The 15,724-nt window shown below is 46.0% G+C and overlaps 1 protein-coding gene across 1 annotated transcript; it reads right to left on the reverse strand.

Moving 5' to 3' along the window:
* Window positions 1-3,947: 3,947 nt before the first annotated feature.
* Window positions 3,948-15,352, reverse strand: LOC109881906 (adenylate cyclase type 8). Its single transcript, XM_031787590.1, has 13 exons — window positions 15,321-15,352; window positions 14,837-15,236; window positions 13,828-14,016; window positions 10,647-10,747; window positions 8,956-9,013; window positions 8,695-8,861; window positions 8,528-8,609; window positions 7,398-7,556; window positions 7,071-7,217; window positions 6,619-6,711; window positions 5,884-5,998; window positions 5,692-5,816; window positions 3,948-5,547 (listed from the first exon to the last, which is right to left on the reverse strand). Exons 1-13 carry the CDS (start codon window positions 15,350-15,352, stop codon window positions 5,263-5,265), a joined length of 1,953 nt encoding a protein of 650 aa, XP_031643450.1. The 3' UTR covers window positions 3,948-5,262.
* Window positions 15,353-15,724: the final 372 nt, after the last annotated feature.

Raw genomic sequence — 15,724 nt, forward strand, 5'->3', positions numbered from 1 at the left:
AACAGGATAGGGCCTTCTAGAATGTAGTTGTATGCTGTAGGGTTAAGATTTCCCTTCACTGGAACTAAGGGGCCGAACCATGAACCATGAACCAGGAACCAGGAACCATGAACCATGAAGAATGAACCATGAACCAGGAAGAACGTGTCCGTCGGGGAACTTGCCGAGGAATTATGGGCAGTGGGTTCCAAACAACAATTACAAAAAATATATTTCAAAATTACACCACCACCCAAAAAGGCCCTTTGGAGAATGGAAACAAAGGGACATGTGCTCTGTCTGCACATGTAGAGCCCTGTCTGTGCACGTGCACGGTCCCTCTATATCTCTGTCTGTCTGTGCACGTGTAGAGTCCCTCTATATCTCTTTCTGTCTGAGCACGTGCACAATCCCTCTACATCTCTGTCTGTCTGAGCACGTGCACTGTCCCTCTATATCTCTGTCTGTCTGAGCACGTGCACGATCCCTCTACATCTGTCTGTCTGAGCACGTGCACGGTCCCTCTACATCTCTGTCTGTCTGTGCACGTGCACTGTCCCTCTATATCTCTGTCTGAGCACGTGCACGATCCCTCTACATCTGTCTGTCTGAGCACGGTCCCTCTATATCTCTGTCTGTCTGTGCACGTGCACTATCCCTCTATATCTCTGTCTGTCTGAGCACGTGCACGGTCCCTCTATATCTCTGTCTGTCTGTGACTAGAAGCCAATGCTTGTGATAAAAGCATCATAAAATGAGAAATGTCTGCTTCCGCTGGACATAGGTTGGGATGAATCTTTCCCTGGAGGCAGCTCTGCAGAGTGCTCACTAGATGGACATAGGTTGGGATGAATCTTTCCCTGGAGGCAGCTCTGTAGAGTGCTCACTAGATGGACATAGGTTGGGATGAATCTTTCCCTGGAGGCAGCTCTGCAGAGTGCTCACTAGATGGACATAGGTTGGGATGAAACGTTCCCTGGAGGCAGCTCTGCAGAGTGCTCACTAGATGGCACAGCCGACACGTAATCCGATCTTATTTTAAACCCAACCTTAACCCTCACTACACTGCGAACTCGTATTTTTCTGAATGTTTAATGATATAGACGATTTTCGACTTTGTAGCTGGCTCATCTATCAGATATAGCAAAATTCTGCCTCCAAGGCAAGATTCAAGACATAAAACGTAATTGGTATTTGCAGCACGGCACAGCCAAAATTACACATCAAATCAAAATCAAATCAAATGTATTTATATAGCCCTTCGTACATCAGCTGATATCTCCAAAGTGCTGTACAGAAACCCAGCCTAAAACCCCAGACAGCAAGCAAATGCAGGTGTAGAAGCACGGTGGCTAGTGGAGGTAGGCTGCCTTTCCTTCCGAATGTAGGCAATGCAATTTCAAACATAGTAAAAAATAAAAACATGTTAATGATCCTCTGTCCTTTAGTAGCCTATTTGGAATGATTTGATATATTTCTGTATGGACAGGAGTGGGCTAATTAGGTTTTATCATTTTGGCAATTAAATTGACTTTAGGGACAGCTTAGTCTAATGGCTAACACTGAAAAGAGCTAGGGCTTGGTGAGAGATGCCAATGGTAAGATTAAGATGAAGTAAAACATGGCGTATTCTTATATATGAGTGAGTGAATGAATTAATGAGTGGATGAATGAGTGGATGAACTAATTAAATGAATGAGTGTATGAATTAATGAGTAAGTGGATGAATGAGTTTAGTGAATGAATTAATGAGTGAGTGAATGAGTGAGTGAATAAATTAATGAGTGAGTGGATGAATGAGTGAAGGAATGAGTGTGTGAATGAATTAATGAGTGAATGAATTAATGAGTGAGTGAATAAATTAATGAGTGAGTGGATGAATGAGTGAAGGAATGAGTGGGTGAATTAATTAATGAGTGAATGAGTGGGTGAATTAATTAATGAGTGAATGAGTGAGTGGGTGAATTAATTAATGAGTGAATGAGTGGGTGAATTAATTAATGAGTGAATGAGTGAATGAGTGAATTAATTAATTAATTAATGAATGAGTCATATGCCAAAAGAGAGCGTGAGAGTCAGCGACGCCAACATCGTTTGTCAGGACAGAGTGTGATAGTTTTAAAATGGTATTTAATAGATTTGTAGTTGTATCAAGAGTTACTGTTCATATGTACAAAAGAATACATGGAAATAAGTACACACGTTTTAATTTGACCAGTTTCTCACAGCAGGGAAATAACCCTGCAGCCAAATGTGCATTACTATGTGGATTATAATTAATGGGCATTATTATGTGGATTATAATTAATGGACATTACTATGTGGATTATAATTAATGGACATTACTATGTGGATTATAATTCATGGACATTACTATGTGGATTATAATTAATGGACATTACTATGTGGATTATAATTAATGGACATTACTATGTGGATTATAATTAATGGACATTACTATGTGGATTAGAATTAATGGGCATTATTATGTGGATTAGAATTAATGGACATTACTATGTGGATTATAATTAATGGACATTATTATGTGGATTATAATTAATGGACATTATTATGTGGATTATAATTAATGGACATTACTATGTGGATTATAATTCATGGACATTACTATGTGGATTATAATTAATGGACATTACTATGTGGATTATAATTAATGGACATTACTATGTGGATTATAATTAATGGACATTACTATGTGGATTAGAATTAATGGGCATTATTATGTGGATTAGAATTAATGGGCATTATTATGTAGGGGTTGATACATTATTTTGTTAGGGCAAATCAAGTATGATATTTTAAAGTGGATAATACAAACCTAATAATAATTTGTAAACCTTAAATACACTAAAGGTTAGCATTACTGCTGTGCAGGACATTTCCTGCAACAACATGGTAATCTAATTAAGATTATGTTTACTTTAGTTCCTTCTCAGGCAATGCAATTCCACTAGTTACTCAAAGACAGAGGTCTAGGATCAGGGACCGTATCCCACAAAGCATCTCAGAGGAAGAGTGCTGATCTAGGACCAGTTTAGCCTTTTAAATATTAACTAAAAAGATTATAGACAGATTCTAGATCAGAATGAATGAGGGTATATGGACAGACCCTAGATCAGAATGAATGAGGGTATATGGACAGATCCTAGATCATAATGAATGAGGGTATATGGACAGATCCTAGATCATAATGAATGAGGGTATATGGACAGATCCTAGATCAGAATGGAGGTTATATGGACAGATCCTAGATCAGAATGAATGAGGGTATATGGACAGATCCTAGATCATAATGAATGAGGGTATATGGACAGATCCTAGATCAGAATGGAGGTTATATGGACAGATCCTAGATCAGAATGAATGAGGGTATATGGACAGATCCTAGATCAGAATGAATGAGGGTATATGGACAGATCCTAGATCAGAATGGAGGTTATATGGACAGATCCTAGATCAGAATGAATGAGGGTATATGGACAGATCCTAGATCAGAATGAATGAGGGTATATGGACAGATCCTAGATCAGAATGAATGAGTGTATATGGACAGATCCTAAATCAGAACTTCTACTCCAAGATGCTTTGTGAATATAGGCACAGTTGACTTTCCCCAGGTCCTAATTTACTCATAAAATCAGATTAGGGTCAGTTGACCTTCCCCAGATCCTATCCTTAACAGACATACACAGCAAAGCTCTGACTGTAACCAGAAAAGGGGGGGGGGAATAGATATGTCCCATCAGCCCTCAGAGTTAATAAAGTCCATGCAGAGTAAATGCTAGAGATAGTTTATGACTGTTGAGGTTAATTAAAAAGTTCAATTCAATTCAAACTGTATTGCTGTTGGTGTACAAAACATTAAGAACACCTTCCTAATATTGAGTTTGTCCTCAGAACAGCCTCAATTCATCAGGGAACGGACTCTACAAGGTGTCGAAAGCGTTCCACAGGGATGCTGGTCCATGTTAATTTCAATGCTTCCCATAGTTGTGTCAAGTTGTCTGGATGTCCTTTGGGTGATGGACCGTTCTTGAAACACACGGGGAAACCGTTGAGCGTGAAAAACCCAGCAGCGTTGCAGTTCTTGACACAAACCGGTGCCCTCTAATCTACTACCATACCCCCGTTCAAAGGCACTTAAATCTTTTGTCTTGTCCATTCACCCTCTGAATGACACACATACAAAATCCATGTCTCAATTGTCTCATGGCTTAAAATCCATCTTTAACCTGTCTGTGGATTTATCAGGAGACATCAATAAAGAGTCACAGCTTTCACCTGGTCAGTCTGTCATGGAAAGAGCACGTGTTCTTAATGTTTTGTACACTAAATATATAATCCACAGTTTTTCTGTTGGTGTCAGACAGCAGTATATAATCCACTGTATTTCTGTTGGTGTCAGACAGCAGTATATAATCCACTGTATTTCTGTTGGTGTCAGACAGCAGTATATAATCCACTGTATTTCAGTTGGTGTCAGACAGCAGTATATAATCCACTGTATTTCAGTTGGTGTCAGACAGCAGTATATAATCCACTGTATTTCTGTTGGTGTCAGACAGCAGTATATAATCCACTGTATTTCTGTTGGTGTCAGACAGCAGTATATAATCCACTGTATTTCTGTTGGTGTCAGACAGCAGTATATAATCCACTGTATTTCTGTTGGTGTCAGACAGCAGTATATAATCCACTGTATTTCTGTTGGTGTCAGACAGCAGTATATAATCCACTGTATTTCTGTTGGTGTCAGACAGCAGTATATAATCCACTGTATTTCTGTTGGTGTCAGACAGCAGTATATAATCCACTGTATTTCTGTTGGTGTCAGACAGCAGTATATAATCCACTGTATTTCTGTTGGTGTCAGACAGCAGTATATAATTCACTGTATTTCTGTTGGTGTCAGACAGCAGTTTTCTGCTCTGTGCTGTCGTCCATGTGATTCCCAACCAGCGGGAAGTTGGCCAATCCACAGAGGGTATTTGAGAAGACCCATGACATACTATAAGGGTACTTGGGGCAGAGCAGAATACAGTTGGTCGGTACTGTAACTTAGAAAGTTTGGGAACCACTGCTATAAAGTACTCTGCAGAAGAGGAGCTTCCGTTCCCCTCCTCTAGTGTCTCTCTTGTAGCCTGTACCCCCCCGTTCTCCATTTGAGGTAATTACTGCATAGAAAGCGATTTTAATCCAACAAACGAGGAAAGGATAACCTGAATTCTCTCCCTTTCTTTCCTTATATGATATACAGCCCAAGGCCTATGAGACCTCCAGCAGGTGGAACCCTCCGTTAGCCTCTCGTTGTGTCTCTCTCTTCCTGGTCTGGACCAGGGTAAAGACCAGAGCAGATAGAGTGTTCCTTCCCAGGCCCAAACCCCCGCGGGTCACACTGCGCTCCATGTAGCTGGAACACGACTCGCGGCTCCTCACGAAGTACGTCTTGACGTTCCCCTGCCGCTCGCTTACACCTTTCACGTAGATCGCCCCCCTCAGCTCGCGAACGAAGCCGCGCTCTGCCAGGATATGACTGGTACTCTCTGGGACCTGGGATACACACACACACACGCACACACGCACACAGCACATTAACCCACATATTAACATGCCAAAGCCAAACCTCTATTACACACACACACACACCCACCCACCCACACACACACACACACACACACACGCACACAGTCCTACCTGTATACATCCACTGACCCCGGTGCTGTCCATACGGCTGGCCAGGTTGACGGTCATTCCCCAGATGTCATACTGAGGTTTAGTGGCTCCTATCACCCCAGCCACCACTGGACCGTGGGCTACGCCTACACACACAGGTCAGAGGTCAAGGTGTGTGTTTGCGTGTGCGTGTGCGTGTGTGTGTGTTCTCACCAACACGGAGCTGAAAGCTGTTTCCAGAGTGTGTGTTGATCCGTTTGAGCGTCTCCTGCATTTCCTGGGCAAACAGCACCAGCTCACTGAGGTGACGCCACTCATCACCACACTCCTACAACACACACACACACACACACACACACACACACACACACACACACACACACACACACACACACACACACACACACACACACACACACACACACACAGTGATCATTTTACTACTCATACTAAATTCAACTCAAATGTAAAGTCAAAGTTCTACTCTGAACAGAATGAGGCCAGGTGAATAGAAGACACTAAACAGGGTCGATTTTGAAGGCCGTCAATTCAGGAAGTAAACTGAAATTCCAATTCGATAATTGAAAAAAGGGCATTTATGTTTAATGTCTATTCGATAAACTGAAAACTCTATTTTTGTATTTTAAATTCAAATCACTTTGAGCCCAACCCAAAGGAGCCCAACCCAACAGAGCCCAACCCAGAGGAGTCCTACCCAGAGGAGTCCAACCCAGAGGAGTCCTACCCAGAGGAGTCCAACCAAGAGGAGTCCAACCCAGAGGAGTCCAACCCAGAAGAGCCCAACCCAGAGGAGCCCAACCCAGAGGAGCCCAACCCAGAGGAGCCCAACCCAACGGAGCCCAACCCAACGGAGCCCAACCCAACGGAGCCCAACCCAACGGAGCCCAACCCAAAGGAGCCCAACCCTGTGACACTAAGAGGGCTGACCTGTTGATCAGGGGAGAGGCCAGAAGCAGCCATGTAACAGCTGCCAATGGTTTTGATTTTCTCAATGTCCTGGAAATATGTCTCATCTAATAACTAGATACAGAGACAGACAAACAGCGAGAGGCAGTGAGAGACAGAGAGAGAGAAAGAGGCAGAGAGAGAGAGAGAGGCAGAAAGAGAGAGAAACAGAGAGAGATGGAGAGAGAGACAAACACAGAGGGAGAGAGAGAGACAGAGAGAGAGAGAGAGAGAGGCAGAGAGAGACAGAACCAGAGAGAGAGAGAGGCAGAGAGAGAGAAAGAGAAAGAGAAAGAGAGAGGCAGAGAGAGAGAAAGAGAGAGGCAGAGAGAAAGAGGGAGAGAGAGAAGGAGAGAGGTGGATATTAGAAAACAAAGTATTTGTACGCTGGTAACATATCACAGAGAAACGATGTGTGTAGATATGATTCTAACCTCGTCGAAGTCAGCTATGATCTCATTGAGAAGCCGTAGACACTCCACATCCTGATGGATCAACTCTTTCTGTTCATAGTAGTCTGTAAACCCCGGGATGGACGCAAACAACACCCCCACACGCTCATAGGACTGGGAGTACAGATCCTACACACAAACACACAAGTTAACATCAAGATGGCCTTCTCTAGAACTGAAGACGGAGACCCAAACAACACTCCCACACGCTCATAGGACTGGGAGTACAGATCCTACACACAAACACACAAGTTAACATCAAGATGGCCTTCTCTAGAACTGAAGACGGAGACCCAAACACACACACACCTCATTGTGGCGGTCTCTCTCTAGGAAGTGCTGTGCGACGTGTGAAGGCAGAATGTTGAAGAGTAAACACTCATTATGTTCCCTCAGCTCCTTCATGTCCTCCACTTCCTGTCTGGCCTGCAGACGCCACAGGAAGTCCAGCCGCGCCGTCGCCTCCAACTGGACAGGAGGGGAACAACAACCATCACATGCAGTAGTGTTGGTGAAGGGAGGGGTATGGAGGAGAGGGGAGGAGTAGGGAGGAGACAGGGGGAGTAGGGAGGAGAGGGGAGGAGAGAGGAGGAGTAGGGAGGAGAGGGGAAGCGTAGGGAGGAGAGAGGAGGAGGAAGAGAGAAGAGTATGGGGGAGAGAGGAGGTGTAGGGAGGAGAGAGGGGGAGTAGGGAGGAGACAGGGGGAGTAGGGAGGAGAGAGGAGGAGGAAGAGAGAAGAGGAGTAGGGAAGAGAGAAGAAGAGTATGGGGGAGAGAGGAGGAATAGGGAGGAGAGAGGAGGAGGATGGAGGAGAGAGAGGGAGGAGGAGGAGTACAGAGGAGTAATAGAGAGGAGAGAGGGATTAGTAGGGAGGCAAGAGGAGGAGAGAGGAGGGACGAGTAGGAAGGAGTAGCCGGGAGGAGAGAAGAGGCATAGGGAGGAGAGAGGAGGGACGAGTAGGAAGGAGTAGCCGGGAGGAGAGAGGGGTTAGTAGAGAGGCAAGAGGAGGAGAGAGGAGGGACGAGTAGGAAGGAGTAGCCGGGAGGAGAGAGGGGTTAGTAGAGAGGCAAGAGGAGGAGAGAGGAGGGACGAGTAGGAAGGAGTAGCCGGGAGGAGAGAGGGGTTAGTAGAGAGGCAAGAGGAGGAGAGAGGAGGGACGAGTAGGAAGGAGTAGCCGGGAGGAGAGAGGGGTTAGTAGAGAGGCAAGAGGAGGAGAGAGGAGGGACGAGTAGGAAGGAGTAGCCGGGAGGAGAGAGGGGTTAGTAGAGAGGCGAGAGGAGGGACGAGTAGGGAGGAGTAGCCGGGAGGAGAGAAGAGGAGGAGTAGGGAGGAGAGAGGAGGGACGAGTAGGAAGGAGTAGCCGGGAGGAGAGAAGAGGGAGGAGAGAGGGAAGATAGAGGAGGAGTAGAGGACAGAGGAAGAGAGAGCCCATGTCCTACCTGTCTACTGTTGTAAATTACAGCCACCACAAACATGACCATGAGCAGGACACACACATCCTTCCTCCTCAGGTACTGCTGCCTACAAGGGACAAACACAACCAGACAGTCACCACACACCCACACACCCACCCAGGCGGTCACCAGTGTGTGTGTTTATTCAGTACCTGGTGTTTTCAGAGGTCTGGCGTATAAACAGTGTGTGGTAACTGACTTCTATGAGGTACGTGTAGACAGTTATAGCCAGAAGTAACACAGCTAGCTTCAGTAGACAGTGCAGCCTGAAGAACACGGCACACGACACCATGGCAACCACCCCACTGAAAACCAGGAACTACAGAAGACAGAGACAGAGACAGAGACAGAGACAGTCACAAAATGGATCAAAACATTCTTGACCAATCTAAATGTGTGTGTGTGTGTGTTACCTCAGGGTGTGTACAGATGTTGACAGGCCAGGACCAAGTGTGCTGCTGGGAGCTGCTTCTGTTGTTAGGGTCCATCTCAGACTCTACACACCACAGCTAGAACACACACACACACACACACACACACACACACACACACACACACACACACACACACACACACACACACACAATCAATCATACCGCTACTTCAAAACAAGTTTATAGTGCAGCCGAGAGGCAAACCTTCATGAAAGAACAGATCGTATAATGGTTTGAGGATACAGAACATACTGGTCATTGTGTGTTATCGTTGAGGATACAGAACATACTGGTCATTGTGTGTTATCGTTGAGGATACAGAACATACTGGTCATTGTGTGTTATCGTTGAGGGTACAGAACATACTGGTCATTGTGTGTTATCGTTGAGGATACAGAACATACTGGTCATTGTGTGTTATCGTTGAGGATACAGAACATACTGGTCATTGTGTGTTATCGTTGAGGGTACAGAACATACTGGTCATTGTGTGTTATCGTTGAGGGTACAGAACATACTGGTCATTGTGTGTTATCGTTGAGGGTACAGAACATACTGGTCATTGTGTGTTATCATTGAGGATACAGAACATACTGGTCATTGTGTGTTATCGTTGAGGGTACAGAACATACTGGTCATTGTGTGTTATCGTTGAGGATACAGAACATACTGGTCATTGTGTGTTATCGTTGAGGATACAGAACATACTGGTCATTGTGTGTTATCGTTGAGGGTACAGAACATACTGGTCATTGTGTATAACAATAAACTCACTATATCAGATGAGGCCACTCCAAAGTTGATGATAATAGCGGTGAGCGTGAGTAAAGTTCTGACAGTCTTGGTTTCGTTGATCCAGCAACACAGGAACTGCAGCGCTAGAGGGCTCTGTTTAAACTCTTCAGCTAGGACCACCACCAGCAGCAACACATACACACACACACACACTCCAAAAAGAACCAGCATAGGACACAGTCTGAGAGGTGGGTGGGTGTGTGTGTGTGTGTGTGTGTGTGTGTGTCAGTTGGAGAGATTGAGGATGGAGAGGGGAAGAGAGAAACAGGGAGGAGGAGGAGAGGATCAGACGATGAGGAGAGAGAAACAGGGAGGAGAGGATCAGACAATGAAGAGAGAAAAACAGGGAGGAGAGGATCAGACAATGAAGAGAGAGAAACAGGGAGGAGGAGGAGAGGATCAGACAATGAAGAGAGAGAGAAACATGGAGGAGGAGGAGAGGATCAGACGATGAAGAGAGAGAGAAACAGGGAGGAGGAAGAGAGGATCAGACGATGAAGAGAGAGAGAAACAGGGAGGAGGAAGAAAGGATCAGACAATGAAGAGAGAGAGAAACAGGGAGGAGGAGGAGGAGAGGATCAGATGAAGAAGAGAGAGAGAAACAGGGAGGAGGAAGAAAGGATCAGACAATGAAGAGAGAGAGAAACAGGGAGGAGGAGGAGAGGATCAGACGATGAAGAGAGAGAGAAACAGGGAGGAGGAAGAAAGGATCAGACAATGAAGAGAGAGAGAAACAGGGAGGAGGAGGAGGAGGAGAGGATCAGATGAAGAAGAGAGAGAGAGAGAAGCATGTGAGTGGTAGGGAAAGATGACTCAAGATCTTTAATAAATTAAGTAAAGTAAAATATCATACTTTATATAGATAAAGAGCAAACCTTGCGGCAGGGACGAGGGTCTGTGCACCCATGAGGCAGAGGAGCATGATGAAGGAGCAGACCAGGTTTGACTTGAACATCTCATCACGCATCTGGGAAAACTGAGAAGAGAGAAACATCCCTCAATTATACGATCCATCAACCCATCCACCCACCTCCCCATCCATCAACCCATCCCCCCTACCCACCCATCAACCCACCCCCCCTACCCACCCATCACCCCACCTCCCTACCCACCCATCAACCCACCTCCCCATCCACCCACCCACCTCCCCACCCATCCATTCATCATTAAATCAACATGATTGAGTGATATACATCGGCAAGAAAAAGTATGTGAGCCCTTTGTAATTACCTGGATTTCTGCATAAATTGGTCATCAAATTTGATCTTGATCTGACAAATTATTGTATATTTCTTGTCTATTTTGAATACATCATTGAAACATAGGTTGGAAAAAGTATGTAAACCCCTAGACTAATGACTTCTCCAAAAGCTAATTGGAATCAGTAGTCAGTTAACCCAGAGTCCAATCAATGAGACGAGATTGGAGATGTAGGTTAGAGCTGCCTTGCCATATAAAAAACACTCACACAGTCTGAGTTTGCTGTTCACAAGAAGCATTGTTGTGACCTAGATGAAAATCATATTAAATTTGATGACCAATTTATGCAGAAATCCAGGTATTTCCAAAGGGTTCACATATTTTTTTCTTGCCACTCTAGCCTACATATCAAGTACTGTGTGTGTTTGAGTGTGTGTGGCCCTTAACTTGTCCTCTGTGTGTGTTTCTGTTGCGGGCCCCTACTTTGACCTCTGTGTGTGGCTCTGTTGCGGGCCCCTACCTTGTCCTCTGTGTGTGGTTCTGTTGCGGGCCCCTACCTTGTCCTCTGTGTGTGGTTCTGTTGCGGGCCCCTACCTTGTCTTCTGTGTGTGGTTCTGTTGCGGGCCCCTACAGTTTAAAAGTTGCGTCATACTGCAGCACACCTTGTGTACTCTGCCGCAGAGTAGTTTGGCAAGTTATTTAAATGTCAGCCATTGTTGCCATTAACGCTAGTTAGTGCTAGTTTGACCACCCCCTCTCTCAAACTAGCACTAACTAGCGTTAATCTTTGAGAAGCATCTTTGAGAAGCATTTGATAGCCTTCAATAGTGGCTCTACTAGAGAATATAAAAACATTTTTTTGTAAGAATATAATATATGGGATTGATTTTAAGAAATGTTGCATAATTAATTTGATTGACATTATGTTTCTATTCCAAGAGAAACGACACCCTCAGGGTCTCCGTTAGGATGGAACGGAAAATATGTCGCTGTACAACGTGACGGTCGGGAGTAGGATACTAAAAGCATAACATCTCCACACCCTAATTGTATAATTCTAGTCTAACCAATACCCAAACGGCGATTCAGTGAAAATACAAATCTCATTGATTTATCAAGACCAGTCCCCAATGCTTGTCTCAGAGCAGCAGTAAATGGTGCTAAAATAGTTGTAGGCTTTTGCTTCTAACTTCAATATGCTTTTTAAATAAATAAGACCTACACCACTTTAAGACCTACAGCACATTACTCAACACTAGTATGACGTGACTCTCTGCCAATAATTACATTTAGAGGATTGGAGGATTCTAAATTAATATCGAAGGGGCATTTTCCATTAGGATCTGAGAGAATATCTGAAAATATCTAAGGGGCTTTTATATAATTGTATATAATTCTAAATGAATTTATAATAATAAATCGCTTTGTTTAAAAACAAATATGATATTTTGGAGATTTTGTTTTCATTTAACCTAGAGTGAGTGAGAACAAGATCATTCTTGAACATGGGGTGAGACATTCTCACTAATTTGTAAATAAAGCCAGTTTGTTATTTAGAATTATAAATATCTGTTTTTAAAGGGAGTGAAACCAAAAGCCACCTTTTGGGTCTCCCGGTGGTGCACGGCACGGGTATCGAACCATCATCTGTAGTTTGCTCTGCGACGCAGTGTCTTAGACCACTGTGCCACTCGGGCGCTGTACAACGTGACCCGGTCGGGAGTAGGCTATAGGACTAAAGTAAGAGCAAAATAATCATACTAATTCCACACCCTAATTGCAGTCTAAGTTTCTCTTAGAATAAAAACCTTAGTGGAACAACAGCTTAAGGAAATAATACTGAAGTCCTGCACAATTATCAGTCCTATTTGGCCCTCGATGTGTGTGCTTCTGTTGTGGGCCCCTACCTTGCCCTCTGTATGTGCTTCCGTTGTGGGCCCCTACCTTGTCCTCTGTATGTGGTTCTGTTGCGGGCCCCTACCTTGTCTTCTGTGTGTGCTTCTGTTGTGGGCCCCTACCTTGCCCTCGATGTGTGTGCTTCTGTTGTGGGCCCCTACCTTGCCCTCGATGTGTGTGCTTCTGTTGTGGGCCCCTACCTTGTCCTCTGTGTGTGCTTCTGTTGTGGGCCCCTACCTTGCCCTCGATGTGTGTGCTTCTGTTGTGGGCCCCTACCTTGCCCTCGATGTGTGTGCTTCTGTTGCGGGCCCCTACCTTGTCTTCTGTGTGTGCTTCTGTTGTGGGCCCCTACCTTGCCCTCGATGTGTGTGCTTCTGTTGTGGGCCCCTACCTTGCCCTCGATGTGTGTGCTTCTGTTGTGGGCCCCTACCTTGTCCTCTGTGTGTGCTTCTGTTGTGGGCCCCTACCTTGCCCTCGATGTGTGTGCTTCTGTTGTGGGCCCCTACCTTGCCCTCGATGTGTGTGCTTCTGTTGTGGGCCCCTACCTTGTCCTCTGTGTGTGCTTCTGTTGTGGGCCCCTACCTTGCCCTCGATGTGTGTGCTTCTGTTGTGGGCCCCTACCTTGTCCTCTGTATGTGCTTCTGTTGTGGGTCCCTACCTTGTCTTCTGTGTGTGCTTCTGTTGTGGGCCCCTACCTTGTCCTCTGTGTGTGCTTCTGTTGTGGACCCCTACCTTGTCTTCTGTGTGTGCTTCTGTTGTGGGCCCCTACCTTGTCCTCTGTGTGTGCTTCTGTTGTGGGCCCCTACCTTGTCCTCTGTATGTGCTTCCGTTGTGGGCCCCTACCTTGTCTTCTGTATGTGCTTCTGTTGTGGGCCCCTACCTTGCCCTCGATGTGTGGGCTTCTGTTGTGGGCCCCTACCTTGTCCTCTGTATGTGTGTGCTTCTGTTGTGGGCCCCTACCTTGCCCTCGATGTGTGTGTCCTTGAACTCCTGTGTGAAGGTGGTGATGTGTTCCTGTCTCATGCGTTCGCTGCTCCGGACCTCGATGGCCCGGCGGATCCTCTTGTTGACTTCACGCGTCCCCGTCCGCTGAGCTGCCAGCTGGTTAGGTAACTGGGCCAGAGAGCCGTTGCTGAAGGTCGCCAGGATCTGGTCAGGGGTGAGAGGTTAGGGGTCAAAGGTTAGGTAGAGGCCAGACAAAGAGGATCTATAACTGACAATAGACTCTCTAACAATAAGAATAAATGTCAGCAAAGGTGGAAGGCAGGTGGGAGGAGGCTGAAGGCAGGTGGAAGGAGGCTGGAGGCAGGTGGAAGGCAGGTGGAAGGAGGCTGGAGGCAGGTGGAAGGCAGGTGGGAGGAGGCTGGAGGCAGGTGGAAGGCAGGTGGAAGGACGCTGGAGGGAGGCTGGAGGCAGGTGGAAGGCAGGTGGGAGGAGGCTGGAGGCAGGTGGAAGGAGGCTGGAGGCAGGTGGAAGGCAGGTGGAAGGAGGCTGGAGGCAGGTGGAAGGCAGGTGGGAGGAGGCTGGAGGCAGGTGGAAGGAGGCTGGAGGCAGGTGGAAGGCAGGTGGGAGGAGGCTGGAGGCAGGTGGAAGGAGGCTGGAGGCAGGTGGAAGGAGGCTGGAGGCAGGTGGAAGGAGGCTGGAGGCAGGTGGAAGGCAGACGGGAAAATTCTAGCCAATGAGCATTCAGGCACAAAATCGCCTTTCTCAAAGTTGCCAGGATGCCACATGCGTCCACGTACAGTATATCAGTACAGTCGTCATAACCTAAGAATTATAAAACTTCTATTTGATCAAATAAGCCTCACATAATTAGCAATTTGAGTATATGTTGACCAAATTCGACACTCAAACTTCTAGTTTTCAAACTTCTTAGCTCTTAATTTTTGCACTGACAGATTTTGGGTCGCACTCTTCCTCTCTGAGGTAGAGGGTAAAGGTTAGGAGGCAGGGGTTAGAGGTCACCTACACAGTTCATTCCGATTATGTTTCCAAACGGCAGCTCAGTACTCCAGCCAGCATTAAGGGTGTCATCTCGACTGGGCCGGCAAGCCTTCTTGGCAGGAGCCTCTTCCATGGGCGTGTGGCGAATCAGGAACGTGTCGATTTTGTGTTTCCGTAGAAACTCGTTCCTCTCGTGGCCACGCCCCTCTTCCGTCTCGTAGACCCCGCCCAGACAGTCCAGCGTTGCCCGGGAGATGTGGATACGGCCCGGCACCCCTCCTACCTCCAGCATGTTAGCGATGTCCACATCCCAGGACCACACGTCAAACTGCCACTTCTGCAGCCCCAGCACCCCACACAGCACTGAGCCAGAGTGGACACCGATACGCATGTCCACCTCATGTTTCAGCTCCCTTCGCACGTACCTACAGGTCAGCAAGGAGAGGCAGACTGTCGAGAAACCCAATCTACTAGGAACATACAATATTATAGCAATATTAATGATTTACAGATTAAAGTTGGGGTGAAAAGGTTTGATCATGACTAGTGTGTGTGTGTGTGTGGTTGTGTGTGTGTGTGCGTGTTTGTGAGTGTGTATACATAGTTGGTTGCGTGTGTGTGGTTGTGTGTGTTTGTGTGTGTGTGTGTATACATAGTTGGTTGTGTGTGTGTGTGGTTGTGTGTGTACATAGTTGGTTGTGTGTGCTTGTGTGTGTGTGTGCTTGTGTGTGTGGTTGTGTGTGTCTGTGTGTGTACATAGTTGGTTGTGTGTGTGTGATTGTGTGTGTTTGTGTGTGGTTGTGTGTGTTTGTGTGTGGTTGTGTGTGTACATAGTTGGTTGTGTGTGCTTGTGTGTGTGTGTGGTTGTGTGTGTGATTGTGTGTGTGTGTCTGTGTGTGTACATAGTTGGTTG

The sequence above is a fragment of the Oncorhynchus kisutch genome, linkage group LG14 (assembly GCF_002021735.2).
Source record: "Oncorhynchus kisutch isolate 150728-3 linkage group LG14, Okis_V2, whole genome shotgun sequence".
Taxonomy (NCBI): domain Eukaryota; kingdom Metazoa; phylum Chordata; class Actinopteri; order Salmoniformes; family Salmonidae; genus Oncorhynchus; species Oncorhynchus kisutch.

Excerpts from the sequence above, each read along its gene's own strand:
- LOC109881906 (XM_031787590.1), bottom strand. The coding sequence starts at position 15,352 with ATGATCAAACCTTTTCACCCCAACTTTAATCT. Across the intron at positions 15,237-15,320 it reads TTTCACCCCAACTTTAATCT|GTACGTGCGAAGGGAGCTGA; the intron begins GTAAATCATTAA and ends GCTGACCTGTAG. Across the intron at positions 6,712-7,070 it reads TCATAGCTGACTTCGACGAG|TTATTAGATGAGACATATTT; the intron begins GTTAGAATCATA and ends CTCTGTATCTAG.